The sequence below is a fragment of the Oncorhynchus mykiss genome, chromosome 4 (assembly GCF_013265735.2).
Source record: "Oncorhynchus mykiss isolate Arlee chromosome 4, USDA_OmykA_1.1, whole genome shotgun sequence".
NCBI classification, from domain to species: domain Eukaryota; kingdom Metazoa; phylum Chordata; class Actinopteri; order Salmoniformes; family Salmonidae; genus Oncorhynchus; species Oncorhynchus mykiss.
Window position 1 is genome coordinate 20,769,757 of NC_048568.1, and position 24,157 is coordinate 20,793,913.

The following is a 24,157-nucleotide window of genomic DNA, read 5'->3' on the forward strand; positions in this document are numbered from 1 at the left end:
GAAGTGCAAATGTCTGCTGCTAGCCCCTTTGGTCTAGTGTCCAGGGACAAAGCAGAAATATGCAGGGACCTGCTCTGCTCCTCACACCTCTTCTGGAAGAGTCATGTGATCATGAACACTAAGCTCAGACATGCCTTACTCACTCATATAGCCTACTAAGAGAGGTAGAACAAGATACAATGACATAAAAAGTATGGGCAAAGTGTAGACTGATAATGTGAAGACTGATAATGTATAGACTGACAATGTGTAGACTATACTAGAGGATCATATTGATCAAGACAATGGTTGGAACAGAGGTGTAATGCCCATAGGGGGCACAGGGGCACGTGCCCCCTCAGATGTGTCCTGTAAAAAAACAATATATACATAGATATATATATTTTTGTTGTTGTTGTTATTTCTCTGTAATACTACATGCTTCTACACCTGCATTGCTTGCTGTTTGGGGTTTTAGGCTGGGTTTCTGTACAGCACTTTGAGATATCAGCTGATCTAAGAAGGGCTATATAAATACATTTGATTTGATTTGAGTTACTAGCCACCTAGTAGTGATTTTATGAAGTTGGCTTTAGCTTGCCCATATAGGGCAAGAGTTGCTTTCCAACGAGATATCCGGGATTGTAGCATACTCTGTTTCACGGAAACATGGCTAGCTGGGGACATGCTAAACGGCCAATCGGATTTTCAGTGCATCATCTCTCCAGTAAGAAGAAGGACGGGGGTGTATGTTTCATGATTAACAGCTCATGGTGTAATTTTAACAACATACAGGAACTCAAGTATTTTTGTTCACCTGACCTAGAATTCCTCACAATCAAATATCTCCCAAGAGAACTCTCCTTGGTTATCGTCACAACCGTGCATATCCTCTCGCAATACCAAGACAGTCATCAAGGAACTTTACTGGACTTTGTGCAAACTGGAAACCATATATCCTGAGGCTGTATTTATTGTAGCTGGGGATTTTAACAAAGATAATTTGAGAACAAGGCTACCTAAATTCTATCAGCATGTCAATTGCTGTACACAATCGAGTAACACAAATGAACGTTGCTACTATAACTTCCGCGATGCATTCAAGGCCCTTCCCCACCCTCCTTTTGGCAAATCTGACCATGACTCCATCTTGTTGCTCCCCTCCTATAGGCGGAAACTAAAACAGGAAGCGCCCATGCTTAGGTCTATTCAATGCTGGTCTGACCCATCGGATTCAACGCTTCAAGATTGCTTCGATCACGTGGACTGGGATATTTCCGGGTAGCCTCAGATATTAACATTGACGTATACGCTGACTCGGTGAGCGAGTTTATAAGGAAGTGTATAGGAGATGCTGTACCCACTGTGACTATTAAAACCTTCCCTAACCAGAAACCGTTGATTGATGGCAGCATTCGCGCAAAGCTGAAAGCATGTATCACTGCATTTAATCATGGCAAGGCGAGAACATCCTTGCTTCATGGCCTGAGCTACAGGCAGCTAGATTTGGGTATGTCATTTCAGCCGAAAATGCGCTTTGCTCATTCAAATCATGCACAGAGAAATGACAGTGAGATGAGCACTGATTTTATGCAGTTCACAATATCCACCAAAGTGAGTTAATGTGCTCAACAGTCTGAACCGATGATTTGGGGGATTTCCAGTACGACTGTCTCGCTCTGTCTAACTATGTCTGTGACTGTCTATCAGTAAGTGAAGTAAGTGTAAGTGAAGTATCCTAAGCATATATGCAGCCCGAAGTCCTCTACAAAAAAAACAAATTCTCAATCAGAGCACAGAAAAAATGTCATGCATTTTTTATAGTAACTCAAATTGGGCAAATATGTTAATATACTGTATATATATGAAGGAGATGATCGTGGACTAGAGGAAAAGGAGGGCCGAGCACACCCCCATTCTCATCGACGGGGCGGTAGTGGAGCAGGTTGAGAGCTTCAAGTTCCTTGGTGTCCACATCACCAACGAACTGTCACGTTTTCCAAGACAGTTGTGAAGAGGGCACGACAATGCCTATTCCCCCTCAGGAGACTGAAAATATTTGGCATGGGTCCTCAGATCCTCAAAAAGTTCTACAGCTGCAACACTCCAGCCCCCCCCCCCCCCCATTTTTAAGCTGTTGCTACTCTCTGTTTATTATCTATGCATTCACTTTACCTCCACCTACATGTACATATTACCTCAATTACCACGACTAACCTGTGCCCCCGCATATTGACTCTGTCCTGGAACCCCCTTATATAGCCTCATACTGTTATTTTATTGTTGCTATTTAATTATTTGTTATTTTTCTATTTTCTTATTTTTTCATTTACATTTTTATTTATTCAATGTTTAACACTTATTTCCTTCTTAAAACTGCATTGTTGGTTAAGGGCTTGTAAGTAAGCATTTCACTGTAAGGTCTACACCTGTATTTGGCGCAGGGGCGGCAGGTAAGCTAGTGGTTAGAGCGTTGGGCCAGTAACTGAAAGTTTGCTGGATTGAATCCCCAAGCTGACAAGGTAAAAATCTGTCATTCTGACCCTGAACAAGGCAGTGTAGGAATATATCGAAAATACACAACGCAGAGGATGAGAGGACTAAAAACTAGAGTACTAATGGTCAATAGCGAATTGTAAATAGGAGTTGGGTTTCAGTTCATCATCTGTTTAGGATCTGTGGAATGTCACTCCTGAACTCAGAGAGACGTGTGCCACGTTGTCATTGGTCTGTACATTGAGTCGGGGGCAGGATACTTGTTATTTGGCCATTGGCCAAGTTGTACTGCAAGGACTTCTGATTGGTCAACCCCAGGCTAGGGTGGGGCATCCTGTTCCTTTGTTCGAGGGGGAAAAGCTGAGGACAGGGGAGACTGAACATCTGACTCCCAGCACAACATCTTGATTTGTCCTCTCTGAATAAACCTATTTTTCTCCCCCTGATTTGCTTTGGAGTTTGAGTTATTGAAGAATAACATAAATTGCTAACTAACTGTTCCCCGGTAGGCCGTCATTGTAAATAAGAATTTGTTCTTGACTGACTTGCCTAGTTAAATAAAGGTTTTAAAAAATGTGACAAATACAATTTGATGTGTTACAGTGAGAATGAATATGCATCCCACTATCCAACCGTATAGAAGGTGAGGAGAAAACCAGCAACAGTGTGGACATCATACACTTGAAATAACACACATAAGGTCCCAGTGTGACAAGAAAGCCCTGAATCACAGTAAGTATAGCCCCAGGTCCTCAGTGCAGTGTACCATGTTGTACTTCCTGCTCCACATCAACAGTCCTTACAGGAGCTTCGTCAAACCAGCAGCTCCTCTGTAGCTACATCATCTGACTACACCACAAGCCACTTGTGTCTGTACCCTGGTAAACATCTTCTTTCCCATCTAGCAGCACTCATCTCATCTGTCAAGCCAAACCCGCCCTGCCTCCCCACTCCTCTACTAACTGAAAATCCTTTAGGGGGGAGGAACCTTTGTACTTAAACATCAAAAGTAGCTCCTTGTTTGAAGAATAAACACGCAGCGCTACGGCAACCACCGGAGACTGTTCCGTGCTCCTTCGCTCGCTGGGCACTGATTGGGTGTGAGGGAGATTCACCATGACACTCACACTGGAGAAGAAATAAAAAAAACAAGGCTTCTTCATCCAGGAGGTTTTGTGCGACCAGGACATGAACCGTACTCCATTAGGGAGGAAAAGAGGACTGAACAGGGGATAAGAAGCAGAGACAGAGGTGTAAGGGTAAGTGCTGGAGAAGTCTTCCTGCTGGGGACGTTTCTATTCTTCAACAGCCCGAGCATCAAAGCAGAGGAGTAGAGTAGCACTAAAGCAGGGGCTCAATCAAAATACTGGAGGCTACAGGAGTAACACCTACACAAGTTACCCAAATCAATGAATGACTTGGAGAATGACGTGGAGAAATACTAAATGGAAACATGAATGAATCGATCCAAGATTCAATGTGCAGTATTAAATTCATTAAATTAATTCTTAGATAAATGCAAACCTCATTCATCCACTGGGTTGCAAGAAAACAACACCAACACCTATGTCCTGTACTCCTCAAATCCTGGTTCCATTTCCAATGCCCAACACAATGCGCTGGCATGATTATTATTCATTTCACTTTCTTAAAGGTGGCTGTGAATTGCCAGTTGAGTGTTATTTCCCTCTCTGCCACTGCCTGGGATCAGAGTAGCCGTTCTTTTGCATAAGCTCTGATTATTCTGGCGGGGGAGAAGTACGCAATTTCACGCACCTGGGCGAGGGACAGAGGGAGGGTGTTGAGGAAACACTCAGTCCTATTCCTTATCAGTGCTGAGCTCACAAGGATTTGTTTGTTCTGTCAGTATGCTGCATTTCCACATGCAGGATTTGAGGAAGAGTTTAAAAAAAAATGTATTTACTTCTTTTTACATGTCCTACTGTAGTGTAATAATATGGCTCTGGGAACTGGGGAGACCTGTTAGAAACACAAGAGGACTATAGTACAGTCAAGTAAGAGAGGTCTAGTATTAACAGTTCAAAATCCATTTTCAATATCCTGTGAAGACAGATCCACAAACACAGCTATCTACCAAGACTTTCTAATGGTAATCCATGGTAATCCTCTCCTCCTTGGTTGGGTCATAGATTTACATTAATATTTCATCATCATATCTGTGTGCAACATACAGTACAACCTTGCTCCATTAATAGCACAAACTGCAACATGCAGACACACACAAAGAGGATATATGCTTCTTTGACTAGTAATGGCACTACCTATCACTTTCTACCCCATTACATTAGGAAACAGCATTAAAGAAGAAGTGCGAACAGCTTGATGTGCTAAACTTCTGGTAACATAGTAGGACAGATTAAAAGGATTATGCTCCTTATCACTTTATAACGCCTTACATTGAGAAACAGCATTCGAGGTGTTCTGAGAACTCTCCATGAGCTGAACTTTGCTTGGGAGTAAAACAGTAGGTCAACATGACACTCCCCATCCATTTGCCAAAGAACCTGTTGAAGTGTTGTGAGAAGTCTAGTTTGCTGTGCTAAATATTCTGTGGTAGAGCAGCCTGCAGGACTGGAGGCTGTCTGTTCAGTCTGTGGTAGCGCAGCCTGAAGGACTGGAGGCTGTCTGTTCAGTCTGTGGTAGCGCAGCCTGACGGACTGGAGGCTGTCTGTTTGGTCTGTGGTAGCGCAGCCTGAAGGACTGGAGGCTGTCTGTTCAGTCTGTGGTAGCGCAGCCTGAAGGACTGGAGGCTGTGTGTTCGGTCTGTGGTAGCGCAGCCTGAAGGACTGGAGGCTGTGTGTTCGGTCTGTGGTAGCGCAGCCTGAAGGACTGGAGGCTGTCTGTTAATTCTGTGGTAGCGCAGCCTGAAGGACTGGAGGCTGTCTGTTCAGTCTGTGGTAGCGCAGCCTGAAGGACTGGAGGCCGTCTGTACAGTCTGTGGTAGCGCAGCCTGAAGGACTGGAGGCCGTCTGTACAGTCTGTGGTAGCGCAGCCTGAAGGACTGGAGGCCGTCTGTACAGTCAGACATGGTGGCATGGCATGGGTCCAGCCAAGAGCTGTGGGAGGGAGTGGAATCCTCCATGACTCAATACCATACAGGCTCTCTGATGGTGTTGAATCACCGGAGCGCAGCAGCTCTCCCTCATCTCCCTCTCTCCCTTTCTCTTTCTACCCCCCTCGCTTCATCTCTATATCCTTCTCTCATCTACCTCCATTACTCTCTCCTTCTCTCTAGCTCATCTCCCTCCAACGAAAGAGGAGAGAGAAAATGGTCCTCCTGTGTATTTTAGGATCAGGACGAAGCGGTGATGCAGGTCCCAGAGCCTTGCTGCTGTGAGTCAACTTCAGTACTCACTGAGATGTGTGGGGACTGGGGAGGGAGAATGAGACCAAAATAAAAAGAGAAAGATAGATGAGCAGCACTCTATGATTGGTTCTGCTGCTGTGACAACACCGCTGTTTTGCACCCTCAAACCAAACCGTGTGAAATAAAGGCACCAGCTAGTGCTTCTCTGAGACTGTATCGCAACGCACAGCACCTGCTGCCAAAAACAAGCCCATATAAACACCACAATCTATCAAAAACAAGATCAATATAGTATTTTATGTAATATGGCTCAGATTGGCAAATGCTGAAGGAATACATTTGGAACATACAAGGAGCAAACAATAACCATATCTTCAGTAACATTGTCCATTCAGTGCTGAAGAGCTTCTAGAAACGATGAACTCTCACAAATGAGCTCTATGATTCCAGGCAGGGTAGGACAATAAGAGTCAACCACTGTTCTGATGTAGTGTTGGTGTAGCTCCACATTGTAGTCTCCAGGGGTGACAGATGAGCCTCAGGCACAGTGTCCACAACAGAGATAAAGAACAACAGCAGCATCCACTTCATCAGCCCAAGGCACACACACACACACACACACACACACACACACACACACACACACACACACACACACACACACACACAGAGAGAGAGAGAGAGAGAGAGCAGAGGTAGGGTGAAGCCTCACAGGCCACTGAAACAGATGTCACGCTGAGACTGAGCTGAAAGAATCCTTTTGTCTCTCAGTCCCAGACGGTAACCTCAGGCTCACAGACCACAGGCACTGGACACACACTGTCTTTTTATAAAGACAAGGTAGCTTTCTGAAGGCAAGGGCAAGCTTTAATCTTCACCAAAAATGTTTCTCATTCATAATGTCAGTTGACTAAACAGGAATATGAATGTTTTGACATACAGTAAGTACAGCACTATACTCACCCCTGTGCAAAGTCTAGATATAGACTTTGGTGGCTCTAAAATGTAGGCTAAATGACATAATCATATGAAGTAATGAAGGAAGTGTTTTAAATAGGACAGTGTTCAGTAACTATTTACCTTTCTCAGCAGGCAGCAGATTCTCTCAATGTTCCGGAGTCGCTCTCTCTGAAGAGGCCAAACAGGAAACAGGAAACAGTTATATCCCTACATTAAATATACATATGGAAACACAACAGGGTAGCATGGTTTGACTGGCCTGTGAGACTGGATTTGCACTGTGCAGGCCTACAGTGAGACATGGAGGAGGCTGGTTCCTTCCTCCCCACCTCTGCTGAGCTCTAAGCAGGACGCTGCATTTTCCTGTGTCTGTCTGTGTGTGGTGCTGGGGCTTTGTCAAGCCAACCCAGCAATGCTTAAAGCACTTGTCTATCAAGGGCCATATTTAGAAAAAACAATGCCAGACGAGCCGAGGAGGCGGGCAATACTTATTGAATGGCGCATGTGAGCAGCATGGCATATGGCGATTGCATAGAAACGTTTCCTATTTTAGTCTCCAGCAGAGACTTGGTTGATGTGCTATCTGGAGGATGAATGGTATATGAATGGCGTCCAAACAGGCTTATCTTCCACTGCGTGGTGCTCGTGAAAAGGCCTCCCAAACCGGGAGGGGGGGGGTTGAATATTATTCCCTAAAAGCTGTATTAATGAAGACTAAACATACATATTTGATTAGTATTTTTGAAAATCCCCCCACTACAGAATAACCTCCTCTGATGGATATAATTAATCATGAGGCCCACTGTACGCCTCTAAATAATGTCATCTGAGGTAACACTACTGTAGAAGAGCCAGCCCAGCGTACGTTGGAACTCAGACCATTGTAATGGTTCTACGGGCCCACTCTGTCGGGGAAATGTGCAGTCTGGTGGCTCATCTTGACAGTTAGTCTCTGCCATTTTTATCTCTCATCTCAAAATCCGACAGGACACATTATCTACACTTCAGCCTGCTTGAAATTGTTTTGGGTAAAGACGGTGGAACGTTTCTTAAATTACCTCCTGTTCCTATACTGTTATTCAATTTTAAAAGTGCAAAGTGTATTGCGATGTTTTAAATTCACTTAAAATCTTCACTTTAACTTAAGTCCAATCCACTGTCTTTAAAGTGGAGAAAGGTGCTATTATATTAGGGAGAAGTATGAAAGAGGTTGGGGTTGAGGAGATATGAAATTGAGCTGCGGGTAGTCTCATATACATTCATGAACTCAATCTGCAGAGTACTTTCATGTTCTCCAAACAGATATTGCTCCCTCCCCCTGTCCTCTCACGACCCACTGCAGCACATCAGCATAAGAAAACCACAACATCTATGAGAAGATACAGTAAATGAGTTATATTATGAGACTGCAGCACCTTATTTGGGGCGAACCCGAATTTGCCTCTGACATGTTTTCCTCTCCTCTCTCCATCTCGAGGAGGAATATGAACGAGGCCATGCTAATGTATTCCAGTGGCAGCCATGGAGACGGCAGATAACTGCCGAGGTATCAACACTTCTCATTAGCAAGCAATTAGACTGGGTTGGCGTTGAAATGTTACTCAGCAAGAATTTGCTTGACAAGCAAGTGTGCCGGGGCACTGTAAATATGATAAACAAATGTAAACTGAGGCTGAGAAGGGAGAGGAGAGATGGGGAAGTCTGAAGGAACTGTTGAGAAAAGAAGAGGAGTGTTTGTCAGGTTAGAAGGCCTTCTCTGGAGTGTACCTTCACAGAGTACACTAAAGTACACACAGCGCTTTGTCGGAGGACTGAATGGATATGGGCTAATTACTGGTTCACTTCCTGCAGGAGAGGAGAGGTGAAATGACGGTCCAGTAATAGGGAGGTTGATGTATTGTCAGTATTGTGCAGGTACTTCGCTTCCTACAGTGACTGAGGACATGAGATCTGAGGTCTCCGTGCTTCTAACACTGCCAAAACAAGCCTTTATGAACCCTTTTCTCTAAGGGAGTAGGGTGAAGGCAGTGAGCCAACAACCCAAGTTCAGTATCCGGTCGATTACATGGGCCAGTGGTTACCTAACCTGTAAAGCTTTTGTAGTTTTCCTGTGTCCAAACAAGTGAAGAAACCCACTGATTCTAGCCAGGACCCTTGCTAGAATCTGTAATCTAAACCACCAGGTCCCATTTCACCATTTGTGGAAACACTAATTTAGAATTTGACTAAAGAATGAAATCAAATTTAACTTATACAGTAGTATGAGCAATTCCATGACCAGTCTAGGGTAATAAAATCATAACACGAGAAATACTCCTCACTCTGCATGATAATGAAACTATGAACACTTCTTCCCTGGAATTCATTTATTCATTGTTTTATCAGTCAGATTTATCAGTCAGATTTGAAAGCTGATAGAAAGTTAGTCCTGAGTCGGAGAAGCAACAGATGTAAATCAGCATCACAAAGGACAAGCAGGGCCGTGAGCGCTGTGGGGAATATTAAAGCATCATGTTTTCGCATCAGGCGCTGCACTGGTGTGTCGTCTGAGAGTATCAGAAGAGATAGGTATCTAGGCACTGATCTCCTCAAAATAAACAACATTGACAGGGCTGTAATACATCTGGGCCTAGAGTGTGTCCCCATATTCTGCAAGACCCAGAGGACTTACTGTATATACTAACACACACACACACACACACACACACACACACACACACACACACACACACACACACACACACACACACACACACACACACACACACACACAAACACACGCACACACACACACACACACACACACACCAACTCTAGGAATTAACCTACTTTTTTCAGTCCACTGTACACTGTGTTGGTACTCCTACCTATTCTAGTCCCAATGATACGAGGCCTTGCCTTCATACCTGTGCCTGTAGCCACAGAACCATAGAGACTCACAGCTGTATGTTTGTGTTTGTGGTTCGTGGTTTGTGTATTTGCCTCTGTGTGCTTGTGTTTGCCTGTGTGTGTGTGTGTGTGTGTGTGTTTTCCTCTGTGTGTGTGTGTTTGCCTCTGTGTGTTTGTGTTTGCCTGTGTGTGTGTGTGTGTGTGTGTGTGTGTGTGTGTGTGTGTGTGTGTGTGTGTGTGTGTGTGTGTGTGTGTTTGCCTCTGTGTGTTTGTGTTTGCCTGTGTGTGTGTGTGTGTGTGTGTTGCCTCTCTCTCTCTGTGTGTGTGTGTGTGTTGTGAGAGCCCGGTGGATCCTCCCTGCGGTTCCTCCAGGGTCAGCCCTGACTCCCAGAGTGCCCCCTGGGGGAGGGGATGATGACAGTCAGCCACTAATTAGCTTGCTGTCTGGGTGTGAGGCTGAGGTAGCAGAGGTGGCAAGGGTGGTGCCCAGGGAGGAAGACATCAATCTCCAACACTCCCCTCAGGACTCATGATGTGGTTGAGGTGGAGAGTGGGAAGGAGAGAGGGTGGGAAGGAGAGAGATGGAAGGAAGGAGAGAAAGAGGGAGGGTCGTATCCATGTCACAGTGGATAGGATGGAGGCCATGGGGAGAAAGACAAGTTGTGCAGTGGACTTCACTAACGACCTTTCTATTTCAAAGTACAGTATTTAAGTTGCACAGTGATAAAGTATTTAAGTTGCACAGTGATAACGACACGTTGTGACTTACTGTTACTGTCTCTCTCTGAGATCAGAGGGATTTGTATCAAGTGTAGCATCCAGATGCAGTTCATAATTACATGCAATGCAAATGCGGCAAAATCTGACAGTGTTGCTGGAATTTGAGATCATTTTCAAAGCTACGACAATGACTTCCAAGAAAAGTAATTCACAAATGTGCATTTGAAACTGCTCAGCAATCCTGTTCCATGAATACGTTGTCTCTCCATCCAACTTTTCTCTCTAGTCATCCCAAAGGACACACAGCTGTGCTGCGACAGTACAGTAAGTCAAAGTCACCTTCAAACTACAGTATGCTGTCACAGGGACGTCATAGATAAACTGCTCAAATCAATTAAGGAGTAAGAAAGATTAAAAACCAAGAAACCCCAGAGGGAATCAAAGGAGAGGAACGATAATTGATTCAGAGTGTGCATCTGAAATGGCATGACATACTGTAGCGCATCACTTTCGACCATAGCCCTATGTGGGCCCTGGCAGCCTTATGTGGGCCCTGGGAGCCCTATGTGGGCCCTGACAGCCCGATGTGGGCCCTGGTAGCCCTATGTGGGCCCTGTTAGCCCAATGTGGGCCTTGGTAGCCCTATGTGGGCCCTGGTTGCCCTATGTGGGCCCTGGGAGCCCTATGTGGGCCCTGGTTGCCCTATGTGGGCCCTGTTAGCCCTATGTGGGCCTTGGGAACCCTATGTGGGCCCTGTTAGCCAAATGTGGGCCATGGTAACCCTATGTGGGACCTGGGAGCCCTATGTTGGCCCTGGGAGCCCTATGTGGGCCCTGGTTGCCCTATGTGGGACCTGGGAGCCCTATGTGGGCCCTGGTTGCCCTATGTGGGCCCTGGTTGCCCTATGTGGGACCTGGGAGCCCTATGTGGGCCCTGTTAGCCCAATGTGGGACCTGGGAGCCCTATGTGGGCCCTGGTTGCCCTATGTGGGCCCTGGTTGCCCTATGTGGGCCCTGGTAGCCCTATGTGGGCCCTGGTCAAAAGTAGTACACTATAGAGGGAATAGAGTGCCATTTCAGATGCAGCCAGGGAGTTGCGGCCTTTAAACCTGTGATGTGAGGTATCTACCAGTCAGTCAGTCCCAATCCGGAGGAGGAGGTAAGGAGGAACAGAACAGCATGCAGCCAACTGGTTCCTGTATTATTAATGCAGAGCTGCAGATCACACATCTCTGCCAAGCCCATACACGCACACGCACACACACACACACACACACACACACACACAACACAGCTGCACACATGCGCAGACACACACGCACACACACGCTCACACACACAACACAGCTGCACACATGCGCAGACACACACACGTACGCATGCAGACACACACAGATGCAAACACACGCACCACATAATTCCCCAAAACAATCATCACACACACCCAAACTCACACTAACGCACAATAGACACGCTGCACACACACACATATTCCCGAAAATACACTCATGACACATCATACACTAATTCACAACACTTGTCACATGCTCACATATTCCACAAACATTCGCCACGCTGAACTGAGAGCATGTCTGACAGTAGTACATGAGTAACATGTGAGTGTACTACCACAGCAGAGAAACATACATACCGCATGGAGTGGATTGCCCTGATCGATGGGGACCTTAAAGTCTGCCTGCAGCTCATCAAAGGCTGTTATCTGAGAGAGAGTGAGAGCGGGAGAGAGGGGGGAGACGTGTTTTAGATCTCTGTTAACATCAGTCTTTCTCAGTCACAGTGGCTGTGTTAGTACCTGTGTCACTGTCTGTGTCAGTGGCTGTGTTAGTACCCGTGTCACTGCCTGTGTCAGCGGCTGTGTTAGTACCCGTGTCACTGCCTGTGTCAGTGGCTGTGTTAGTACCTGTGTCACTGTCTGTGTCAGTGGCTGTGTTAGTACCCGTGTCACTGCCTGTGTCAGTGGCTGTGTTAGTACCCGTGTCACTGCCTGTGTCAGTGGCTGTGTTAGTACCTGGTCACTGTCTGTGTCACTGGCTGTGTAAGTACCTGTGTCACTAGCTGTGTCAGTACCTGTGTCACTGTTTGTGTCAGTGGCTGTGTCAGTACCTGGTCACTGTATGTGTCACTGGCTGTGTCAGTGGTTGTATGGGCCGTCTGAGAAATAGCACAGTGTTCACAACACAGAATGACCGGCAGGATCAATTAGACAGATAGACAGACAGAGCAGCAGTAGGACACTATGGAGACAGTGGTTATTACAGTGTTATCCCTGTGGCCATACGGAGGCACAGCAGAGGCAGAGGCAGGGAGTGTATGTATGTATGCCTTTGTTGTGGGGTTATTGGCAAATATCTGTGCATAAGTGTGTGGCAGAGGGGTTTTACTGAAGACAGAGAGCAGTTGGAACAGTAGCATAAAGCTGGGCTCCCACAACACACAGTAGAAGGAGCATTGATGTCAGACAGCATGGATGGACTGTTTGTAAACACCTGAGGCAGTGGGGTGTGATGAGTAGAGCTGTTGACTGTGACTGTATTACTGCCACATCGGCGGTCACGAGTCATGAAGGCAGTCAAATTCCACATTACCGTTTAGTCAGGGTAATTAGACTTCTCCAAGCTCTGATGCTGCTTCTGGTCATTAGTAGCCTACCAAACGTCCTAACTGCCTGGTACTCAGCACTCTATTGTCCCTCTAATCACTCTGACATCAATGCAAATGTATTCGAAAATCTAATCGAACACTTCATGAGAGCCCATGAGCTCATGTTGCGCAACATTTCTATAAGCTATGCAATTGCGGGAGAAAACAAAATGATGGCCACTAATAAAAAGACGAGGATCCCATCAGCTTTTTATAGGCTAGGCCTACTATATTTATTTATCAACCTTCCTAATATTAAGCACATTACTTAACTTTACAACAGGAGTATAGCCTACATGGTTGGCATGCAAATAAACCACGGGAAAAAGCGTCAAATGCCACACATATATTATTTAGTACATGTAAAGACAAGATTAACTCAATAATAGTTTGATGGGTGACAATATTAGCCTATCATTTGTGAATTATATATTATCACTTGTGAATGATGACCAGCATAAGAAATAATGCCTTTTTTTGCGACTTTTTCTAATCATTGTCACGCACCTCATGTAGTCTAGCATATATGCCTATATGTTTTAATAAGGTTTCACAACTAAAGTGGCCAAATAGCTTCTTAAAGTTAAGCACATTAATCATGAATCATTAATCCCCTTTACAAGGGGTGTAGAGCCTAACTGGCATAAATAAGCAGCGAGTGACTTTCAAGTTTGGGGAAGATCATTTTTACCATAAAAATTCCATGTGAGAAATTGCCAAGAAACTGAAGATCTCGTACAACGCTGTGTACTACTCCCTTCACAGAACAGCGCAAACTGGCACTAACCAGAATAGAAAGAGGAGTGGGAGGCCCCGGGCAACAACTAAGTGTCTAGTTTGAGGAACAGACACCTCACAAGTCCTCAACTGGCAGCTTCATTAAATAGTACCCGCAAACCACCAGTCTCAAAGTCAATAGTTAAGAGGCGTCTCCGGGATGCTGGCCTTCTAGGTAGAGTTGCAAAGAAAAAGCCATATCTCTGTCCAGTGTCTGTGTTCTTTTGCCCATCTTAATCTTTTCTTTTCATTGGCCAGTCTGAGATATGGCTTTTTCTTTGCAACTCTGCCTAGAAGCGCTTGAGTTTCAAGTTTGTGGAATAATATGTTTATTTATTTATTTATTTTTTACCCCTTTTTCTCCCCAATTTCGTGGTAATTGTTGTAGTAGCTACTATCTTGTCTCATCACTACAACTCCCGTACGGGCTCGGGAGAGACGAAGGTTGAAAGTCATGCGTCCTCCGATACACAACACAACCTAGCCGCACTGCTTCTTAACACAACACTTAGCATCCAACCCGGAAGCCAGCCGCACCAATGTGCCGGAGGAAACACCGTGCACCTGGCAACCTTGGTTAGCGCGCTCTGCGCCCGGCCCGCCACAGGAGTCGCTGGTGCGCGATGAGACAAGGACATCCCTACCGACCAAGCCCTCCCTAACCCGGACGACGCTAGGTCAATAATGCCACGGAATTATAAGCAAATCTTGTCTGCTAAATTAACTAGTGTAGCCCACAGCCATTTGGCTTACAGATATCAGGACCTAACATAAGGACCTAATGAAACAGTATAACTTTAGTCCGTCCCCTCGCCCATACCTGGGCTCGAACTAGGGACCCTCTGCACACACCAACAGTCACCCTCGAAGCATTGCTCCACAAAAGCCACAGCTCTTGCAGAGCAAGGGGAAACACTACTTCAAGGTCTCAGAGCAAGTGACGTCACCGATTGAAATGCTATTAGCGCGCACCATTTCACATCCGTTACACTCCCCCCCCTTTTGACCTCCTTCTTTTCCGCAGAAACCAGTGATCCAGGTCAACAGCATCAATGTAACAGTATAGACTTTACGTCCATCCCCTCGCCCCGACCTGGGAGCGAACCAGGGTTGCTCTGCACACGTCAACAGTCACCCTCGAAGCATCGTTGCCCATCACTCCACAAAAGTCACGGCCCTTGCAGAGCAAGGGGAACCACTACTTCAATGTCTCAGAGCGAGTGACGTTACCGATTGAAACGCTATTAGCGCGCACCACCGCTAACTAGCTAGCCATTTCACATCCGTTACACTAACATAAGGACAACTCAGAGTATGCTATTATTTTCTTCTGAAATACACTACAATTTCTTCATATCATGTTTGTTTAGACCTGTCTAAATTAAATAATGGATGTATTGTGAAGGTGTAGGCTATATTACATGGATGTATTTGACTTTTTAAAATGTGTGGAAGCCAAGAGATGCTAAATGTGTTTATCTTAATTAAAGGTCAATTACCGTGAGACCGACAGTTATTTGCTTGACAATCACCAGCTGACAAAATGTTGTGACCGCCACAGCCCTAGTGATGAGAGGATGAAATATTCTGTAAATACACACCATATACAGTATTCATGCTTATCATCCTCGTCATATGAGGAGACATCTTGGATGCACACAGTTGACATCAGGTGTATGTGTACGTTACATCCATTCATGAGCATGACTGGCCACAGACTATGGTTGACTGGCAACTCAACTGTTGTTGTCTGCTTGTTTGTGGGAGACCCTGGCCCTCTTTGAACACGTCCCCTACCTTATGGCACTGCCATACTGCTTGAGGCACTCATATAGAAAAAAAATACATTGAAAATAACACCTCAAACATGAGGCAGAGAACATCAATTCCGATGCAAAGACTACAAGTTTCGTGTTCATAATATTAAGCAGCTATGGCTACTTATTCAGGAGGATTTTAAACCCGCTTGAGATGGGTTCATTTTCTCAAGGTACATTTTTAATCAACCCTGAGCAGAATACAATTAAAACGGTTTGATGACTGGGTGCAGTACATCTCTAAAACTGGAAAGGTAATCATGGGCTGAAAGATCTGTTCTGGACTGCACACAGTCACTGCAGGCTGATGCTCTACATGTGTGACATGTGCCCAGTGCAACCACTTGGAAGCCTCACAAACGTTTCCTCGGTGAGTGGAGATTGCCCATTTGGGGATTGCTGCTCTTTTTGAAGTGGCAGCCGGTAGCAGTAGCAGTGCTACCTGAGGGGAATGGACTTTATACTGTGTTTTGATTTATTTTGCGTTTACTGAAGCTTTCTATCCAAAATGATTTAAATGACATGGTGCCATATGTGGGGAGGGATGGTTCAGCTTCCTCATGATTGACTGGCCTTATTAAACATACTCAAATCTGTGTAGGCCTACAGTATATCTCCAAAGACCAGCATGGCAATGTTGTTCTTTCCCCCAGATCAGAATAACAAAATCCCTACCTCCTTTTGCCAGAAAAATAAAATCGAATAAAACTGTATTGTCCATTCAGGATGCAACATTTTTCTATGGCATCACCTTATGTTTAAACGATCACATACACATACAGTACCAGTTAAACATTTGGACACACCTACAGTACTCATTCAAAGGTTTTTCTTTATTTTGACTATTTTCTACATTGTAGAACAATAGTGAAGAAATCAAAACTATGAAATAACACACATGGAATCATTTAGCAACCAAAAAAGTGTTAAATCAAAATATATTTTATATTTGTGATTCTTCAAAGTAGACACCCTTTGCCTTGATGATAGTTTTGCACACTCATGGCAGTCTATCAACCAGCATCGTGAGGTAATCACCTGGAATGTATTTCAATTAATAAGTGTGCCTTGTTTAAAGTTCATTTGTGGAATTTCTTTACTTCTTAATGTGTTTGAGCCAATCAGTCGTGTTGTGACAAGATAGGGGTGGTATACAAAAGATAGCCCTATTTGGTAAAAGACCAAGTCCATATTATGTCAAGAACAGCTCAAAGAGAAAGAGAGACGACTGCCCATCATTACTTTAAGACATGAAGGTCAGTCAATCTGGACATTTTCAAGAAATTTGAAAGATTCTACAAGTCCAGTTGCAAAAACCATCAAGCGCTATAATGAAACTGGCTCTCATGAGGACCGTCACCGGAAAGGAAGACACAGAGTTCTCTGCTACAGACGATACGTTTATTAGAGTTAACTGCACCTCAGATTGCAGCCCAAACAAATGCTTCACAGAGTGCAAGTAACAGGCATATCTCAACATCAACTGTTACGGATGATCTTCACATATGTGGTTCGCACTGTGAAGCATGGAGGAGGTGCGATGGTGTGGGGATGCATTGCTGGTGACACTATCTGTGATTTATTTAGAATTCAAGGCACACTTAACCAGCATGGCTACCACAGCATTCTGCAGCGAAATGCCATCCCATCTGGTTTTGCACTTCGTGGGACAACAGTATAATTTTTTTTTCAACAGGACAATGACCAAACACACCTCCAGGCTGTGTAAGGACTATTTGACCAAGAAGGAGAGTGATGGAGTGCTGCATCAGATGACCTGGCCACAATCTCCTGACCTAAACCCAAGAGATGATTTGGGATGAGTTGGACCGCAGAGTGAAGGTAAAGCAGCCAACAGGTGCTCAGCATATGGAAATTCCTTCACGACAGTTGGAAAAGCATTCCAGGTTGAGAGAATGCCAAGAGTGTGCAAAGGGTGGCTACTTTGAAGAATCTAAAATATAAAATATATTTAGATTTTTTTAAACACTTTTGTGGTTACTACATGATTCCATATGTGTTATTTCATAGTTATGATATCTTCACTATTATTCTACAATGGAGAAAATAGTAAAAATAAAGAAAACCCTTGAATGAGTATGTGTCCAAACTTTTCACTGGTACTGTATATTCTCACATCATACACATTTAAATGGGTTTCATGATTACAACTATTTCATACAGTTGAAGTCGAAAGTTTACATAAACTCATTTTTCAACCACTCCACAAATGTCTTGTTAACAAACTATAGTTTTGGCAAGTCGATTAGGACATCTACTTTGTTCATGACACAAGTAATTTTTCCAACAATTATTTACAGACAGATTATTTCACTTATATTTCACTGCATCACAATTCCAGTGGGTCAGAAGTCTACATACACATGACTGTGCCTTTAAACAGCTTGGAAAATTACAGAAAATGATGTCATTGCTTTAGAAGCTTCTGATAGGCTAATTGACATAATTTGAGTCAATTGGATGTGTACCTGTGGATGTATTTCAAGGCCTACCTTCAACTCAGTGCCTCTTTCCTTGACATCATGGAAAAATCTAAATATATCAGCCAAGACTTCAGAAAAAAAATTGTAGACCTCCACATGTCTGGTTCATCCTTGGGAGCAATTTCCAAACGCCAGAAGTTACCACATAAATCTGTACAAATAATAGTATGCAAGTATAAACACCATGGTACTGGTCTGATGAAACAAAAATAGAACTGTTGGCCATAATGACCATCGTTATGTTTGAAGGAATAAGGGGGAGGCTTGCAAGCCGAAGAACACCGTCCCAACCGTGAAGCTTCATGATGTGGGGGTGCTTTGCTGCAGGAGGGACTGGTGCACTTCACAAAATAGATGGCATCACGAGGCAGGAAAATTATGTGGATATATTGAAGCAACATCTCAAGACATCAGTCAGGAAGTTAAAGCTTGGTCTCAAATGGGTCTTTCAAATGGACAATGACCCCAAGCATGCTTCCAAAGTTGTGGCAAAATGGGTTAAGGACAACAAAGTCATGGTATTGGAGTGGTCATCACAAAGCCCTGACCTCAGTCCCATAGAAAATCTGTGAGCAGAACTGAAAAAGCGTGTGCGAGCAAGGAGGCCTACAAACCTGACTCAGTTACACTAGCTCTGTCAGGAGGAATGGGCCAAAATTCACCCAACTTATTGTGGGAAGCTTGTGGAAGGCTACCCAAAACATTTGACCCAAGTTAAACAATTTAAAGGCAATGCTACCAAATACTAATTGAGTGTATATAAACATCTGACCTACTGGCAATGTGATGAAATAAATAAAAGCTGAAATAAATAATTCTCTCTACTATTATTCTGATATTTCACATTCTTAAAATAAAGTGGTGATCCTAACTGACCTAAGACAGGGACTTTTTACTAGGATTAAATGTCAGGAATTGTGAAAAACTGAGTTTAAATGTATTTGGCTAAGGTGTATGTAAACTTCCGACTTCAGACTGAGCTGGATGCGTTGCGGTAATGAGAATTTCATTAGAAAATGCAATAAAATACAAAAATAATTCATTCCTAAATTGAAATGACTGTTTGTGCAAGGTAGAGAACACTATAATCTTTATTATAATATTTTGTTACATTACTAAATGACATGTTTTTTATTTAAAATCATTACTGCCATGGTTTTTAATGGTTTCATGAGAATGACCCTAATGTTTTGTACACTCACAGCCTGCAAGATTAAGATAAATGTTATTATACTGCACATAGATTGAAATGATAAGCAATATGTCCTTCCCACGTAACACCATGCTCAGAGGCCAGTAGCATTGAGTGGAGGAGTCAGTGTGAGGGTTCGTTAGACTTGTGAATGTCCTGTACTTGCTAGAGACTCCAGTATGAGGCACACATTGAATCAGCAGGAGAGAAACCACTAATACATATGACTCCTTCACAGTTCCCACCTACGCTTACTAACCGGCATCCATTAAATGTCAGAAAAACAAAAACAACATATGGCCACCATGAGATTGAATGATGTTAACTTAACGTATGCCCTCTTTGCCAATGGGGCTTAACACATCATATGGGTACGGGGTGGGGGATCTCCCATAATTTACTGGTTCCACAAGAGCCGTTCACATGGACCTGTTAATGGACACTCATAATACATCATGACAGACCTGGGTGACATGGACAAAAATAAATTGACTGAATAATCATGATAACAATCAATTGAACGATACGTTTATAACATTAATGTGCATAATTTACTTTTTTATACCACTCTTAAAACTACTACTACTACTACTACTACTACTACTACTACTACTACCATGTTGTGGCTATTGTTGGCCCATTTCATTTCAAACTTCACATTCTAGTAAAGGTTACTTATCGTTATTATCGATATCAGTAAATTGTCCTCGATAAATGATTGGGATCAATCATTTTCGGTTTATTGTCACCCAGCTCTACATTAGGGGCTCTGGTACACCGAGGGAAATCATCTCAACCATTTTGTGTCTGTGCGTTTCGGAGCAGTGTGGAGTTTAGGAGAACACAGTTAACCTAGTATGTTAATTAAAATACCCTCTATTCTGTTACAGGCAGTCCCAGTAGTGATGGTGTAACTGGGATTACATGATTGACTAATGATATTTCAATCTGGACAGAACCTAGCTAACTAACCCGTGAGGAGTGACATGTAGGAGCGTTGATCAACCTTGAGCTAGTTTGCCATGAATTAATCGATTAGGATTCATCAAAGTGCATCCGTTACAACACGTTAAAGTACATAGAGTCAAGGGTTTCAGATCATTCAAAGAACTTGACGACTGAACGTCAGCTTGTCTTTGGCACTAACATAAAAAGGTTATGTGTGGTCTGGACTTGTGAAGAAGCGTCATCACTGAGACTGAAATGATGGTTTCTTGGACACGACATCTCAACAAATCATAGACATCAGTCAACGTCGTGTCTGACAGGGTTCTCATCAGTCATCCCCCAGTATAGTACATGCCCTGTGAGAGATGAGGCTGCTTGTTAACAGGCAGTGATTAACGACAAGACATGTCCTGATATTCCAAACGTCCTTCCTTCTGAGTACCTTTCCCTCTGTAAATATGAGAGCTCAGACAGAGGAGTTTAGAGCATGTCAGGAGAGGAGAGAGGAGGATGTGTAGGCCATGTTAAACCTGTCAGGTCCACTTAAAAACAAGCAGAACTATAGTAAATCTGTCAAGTAGAGGGATAAGATTATGGGCAGGACAATTAGATGACAGACAGTTAAAAAATATTGTTTCTCACTGTAGCACGTAGGGGCACATTTCACTGTCAAACTGCATGGGACCATGTATTGCAATCACTTAGATGGTGTCTAGATGACAGCCATGCTGTTATGTGAAAAGGGCTGGTCATTTAAAACCTTTTTGTTCTATAAATGTGATAGTAGATTGCATAACAGGCTATTCCCATTATGCTCACTTACTGTACAGTGAATACTGTAGCTTTGTCTGTAGCTTATGCCCGTGTTTGTGAATGAGAATCAGGCTGCTAGAGATATCTACACCCTGCCATCATAACCATTGTGGTTCCCATATGTCTCAGTTTGGTTTGGAACATGGTGCTTTAAGAGACCACGTTTGTGGGTCTGATTCCCGCATGGCCAGAATACATTGAAATGTGTATGAGTTGTAAAGTCCTTTCGGATAACACTGTGTTAAATTACCACAATACAGTATATAATAGTGATATAAACACAATGAAAACAGCTATGTGGGAGAATAATGTTCTAGGTATAAGCTGTATAACTGTAATGTGTTTTTCAAATCGTGAGTTGCAGTCTCATTATATGCTAGATGGGATTTGTCCACTGCTCTGTAGTCCTACACGGGCCTGACAGACAGACAGATGCCATGCCTCCTCCTGTAATTGCTGGGGCTCAGTAGAACACCTGAAGCTCTTCAATCTCAGGTCTGTTGCTATGCAAAGGCACGACGGGGGCCAAGGGCATTGCGACCTGACCCAAATCTGCCGTCACATAAAACGCCGCAGGAGGGCGCGAAGGCTTTGAGAGTAAATATTTCGATTATTAAAATGTTGTAATGCATTCATATTGGAGTTTCTGTATTGCAGGGATTTTAACAAAGACAATAACAAACAGATACAAATATGAGGGAGGGAATGTGTCTCAGTGGGCTAGAACAGCGTGTCCAACGTCTCCAACAGATTTCCCCAAAATTCCAGAGCGGTGCGTAATGCCCGAGTCAAGCTAATTATTGTAAAACCTTTTGATAAAACTATATTTAACAAAATTTGCAATAACAATATAAAACCGATATGACCGTCATGTAGTAGAATTCAGTGAAAATGCAAGCAAAGAATTATGTGTTGGGCTGAACGTCCGAGATATGGGTGCACACCTGTCAATTTTGGGATTTTCTTCCCCCTGCCCGTTAGAGCTGGTGGGTTTACAAAGGAAGGTTGGGCATTGAAACTGCACCTTTCGATACATCAAAATACGTATTGATTATCTTGAGCAAGGCACTGGGGATGTGAGCAGGTAAATACATACATTAGCCTACGCACTATTACGCAATATTATCCATAACCATTCAAAATCCCCAAAAAGGCTGTGAATGTATTTTTTTAAACTCATAACACAAACCATAATTATATAGCAATAAAAACTCCACTTACATGCCATATCGCAAAGAAGATCAGAGAAGCACAGAGGACCAGCGACAGCATATAGCAGAAGGCAGCGAAAGTGAACATAATTGAACACCACGAGAAATATCACCCAAAAGAGAACTCGGCTGAATTATTTTTTTTAAAGGATTATGTTGCCATGGCAAACCGAAGTGATAACGACACCATCACTTTGCCCTGAATGTTGCAACAAATTGTTGCAGAACGTCCAACGTCCGCGGTCTCACTTTGAAGTCCAAACGTGTTGCCGCCAAATGTTTTAATTGGAAATTAGACCAGTGGACTCGATATGGTGAAAACGGACAGACATTGTTACACAATAGCAAAGTCCAAGCGATGTCTTGAAATTGATATCAAGAGATCCAAATTATGCACAAAAGCATCCAGAATAGGAATACTGCTTTTGACAGGTAAATGTTATCCATACAGTGACTAAAGAGAATCTTGTCGGCTACTATGTGATGGTATCTCCCCAACAATCCTGGCACTAGGCATAATAAACAGCCTCTTCAAACCACAGTTAACCTATAGCTCCACCACACCGAAGGCGCAGAGTCTGGCGCCCCAACAGGTGGATTTAAAGGGCCAGCGTTCAAGCTGTAGGGTTTATCAACTGTATCTTCCCAATTCCTATCCAAAAGCACATGCTTTTTAAGCTTAATTAGTTTTTTTTTGCAACTATAGGCTACTCTAGGCTATATGGTTGTCATGTGAATAGTAGACGGAGCATCCCAAATAAGCCACACATTCACACAGACAGGGTTTAAAAATCAAAGAACGCCTAAAATGATTCCACAGATTATTTAAATGTTGAGTATGGTTTGGATGGATATATTGTGATGGAGTTACAAATTGTGATTGACTCTGCCAAAGCCTTTGCCAATTTACGGACATATGACAAGGCACCATTATGAGAAAGTCAAGTTATAGGTCTTGACTATAAAAAACGTTTAATAGCCTACCACTATTATACACTATATATACAAAAGTGTGTGGACACCCCTTCAAATTAGTGGATTCGGCTATTTCAGCCACTCCCGTTGCTGACAGGTGTATAAAATCGAGCACATAGCCATGCAATCTCCATATACAAACATAGGCAGTAGAATGGTCTTCCTGAAAAGCTCAGTGACTTTTAACGTGGCATTGTCACATGATGCCACCTTTCCAACAAGTCAGTTCGTCAAATCTCTGCCTTGCTAGAGCTGCCTCGGTCAACTGTATGTCCTGTTATTGTGAAATGGATACTTCTAAGTGCAACAACGGCTCAGCTGTAAAGTGGTAGGCCACACAAGCTCACGGAACGGTACTGCCGAAATGTGTAAAAATCGTCTGTCGTCGGTTGCAACACTCACTACCGAGTTCCAAACTGCCTCTGGAAGCAACTTCAGCACAAGAACTGTTCATCGGGAGCTTCATGAAATGGGTTTCCATGGCCGAGCAGCTGCACACAAGTCTAAGTTTACCATGCGCAATGCCAAGCGTTGGCTGGAGTGGTATAAAGCTCGCCACAATTGGACTCTGGAGCAGTGGAAACGCATTCTCTGGAGTGATGAATCACGCTTCACCATCTGCCAGTCTGAAGGAGGAATCTGGGTTTGGCGAATGCCAGGAGAACGCTATCTGCCCCAATGCATAGTGCCAACGGTAATGTTTGGTGGAGGAGAAATAATAGTCTGGGGCAGTTTTTCATGTTCCGGGCTAGGCTCCTTAGTTCCAGTGAAGGAAAATCTTAACGCTACAGCATACAATGACATTCTAGACAATTCAGTGCTTCCAACTTTGTGGCAACAGTTTGGGGAAGGCCCTTTTCTGTTTCAGCATGACTGTTTATTTATTTA

At 43.6% G+C, this 24,157-nt stretch overlaps 1 protein-coding gene across 1 annotated transcript in view; it reads right to left on the minus strand.

Annotated features, from left to right (window-relative positions):
- cnih3 (cornichon family AMPA receptor auxiliary protein 3) overlaps positions 1-22,836 on the minus strand; it is a 37,723-nt gene extending 14,887 nt beyond the window's left edge. The window contains exons 1-3 of the mRNA XM_021600549.2: positions 22,305-22,836; positions 12,023-12,091; positions 6,884-6,931 (exon numbers count right to left, since the gene is read on the minus strand). Coding sequence (XP_021456224.1) covers positions 6,884-6,931; positions 12,023-12,091; positions 22,305-22,382 — 195 coding nt within the window. The 5' untranslated portion in view covers positions 22,383-22,836. The remainder of the gene's footprint in view (positions 1-6,883; positions 6,932-12,022; positions 12,092-22,304) is intronic.
- Positions 22,837-24,157: the final 1,321 nt, after the last annotated feature.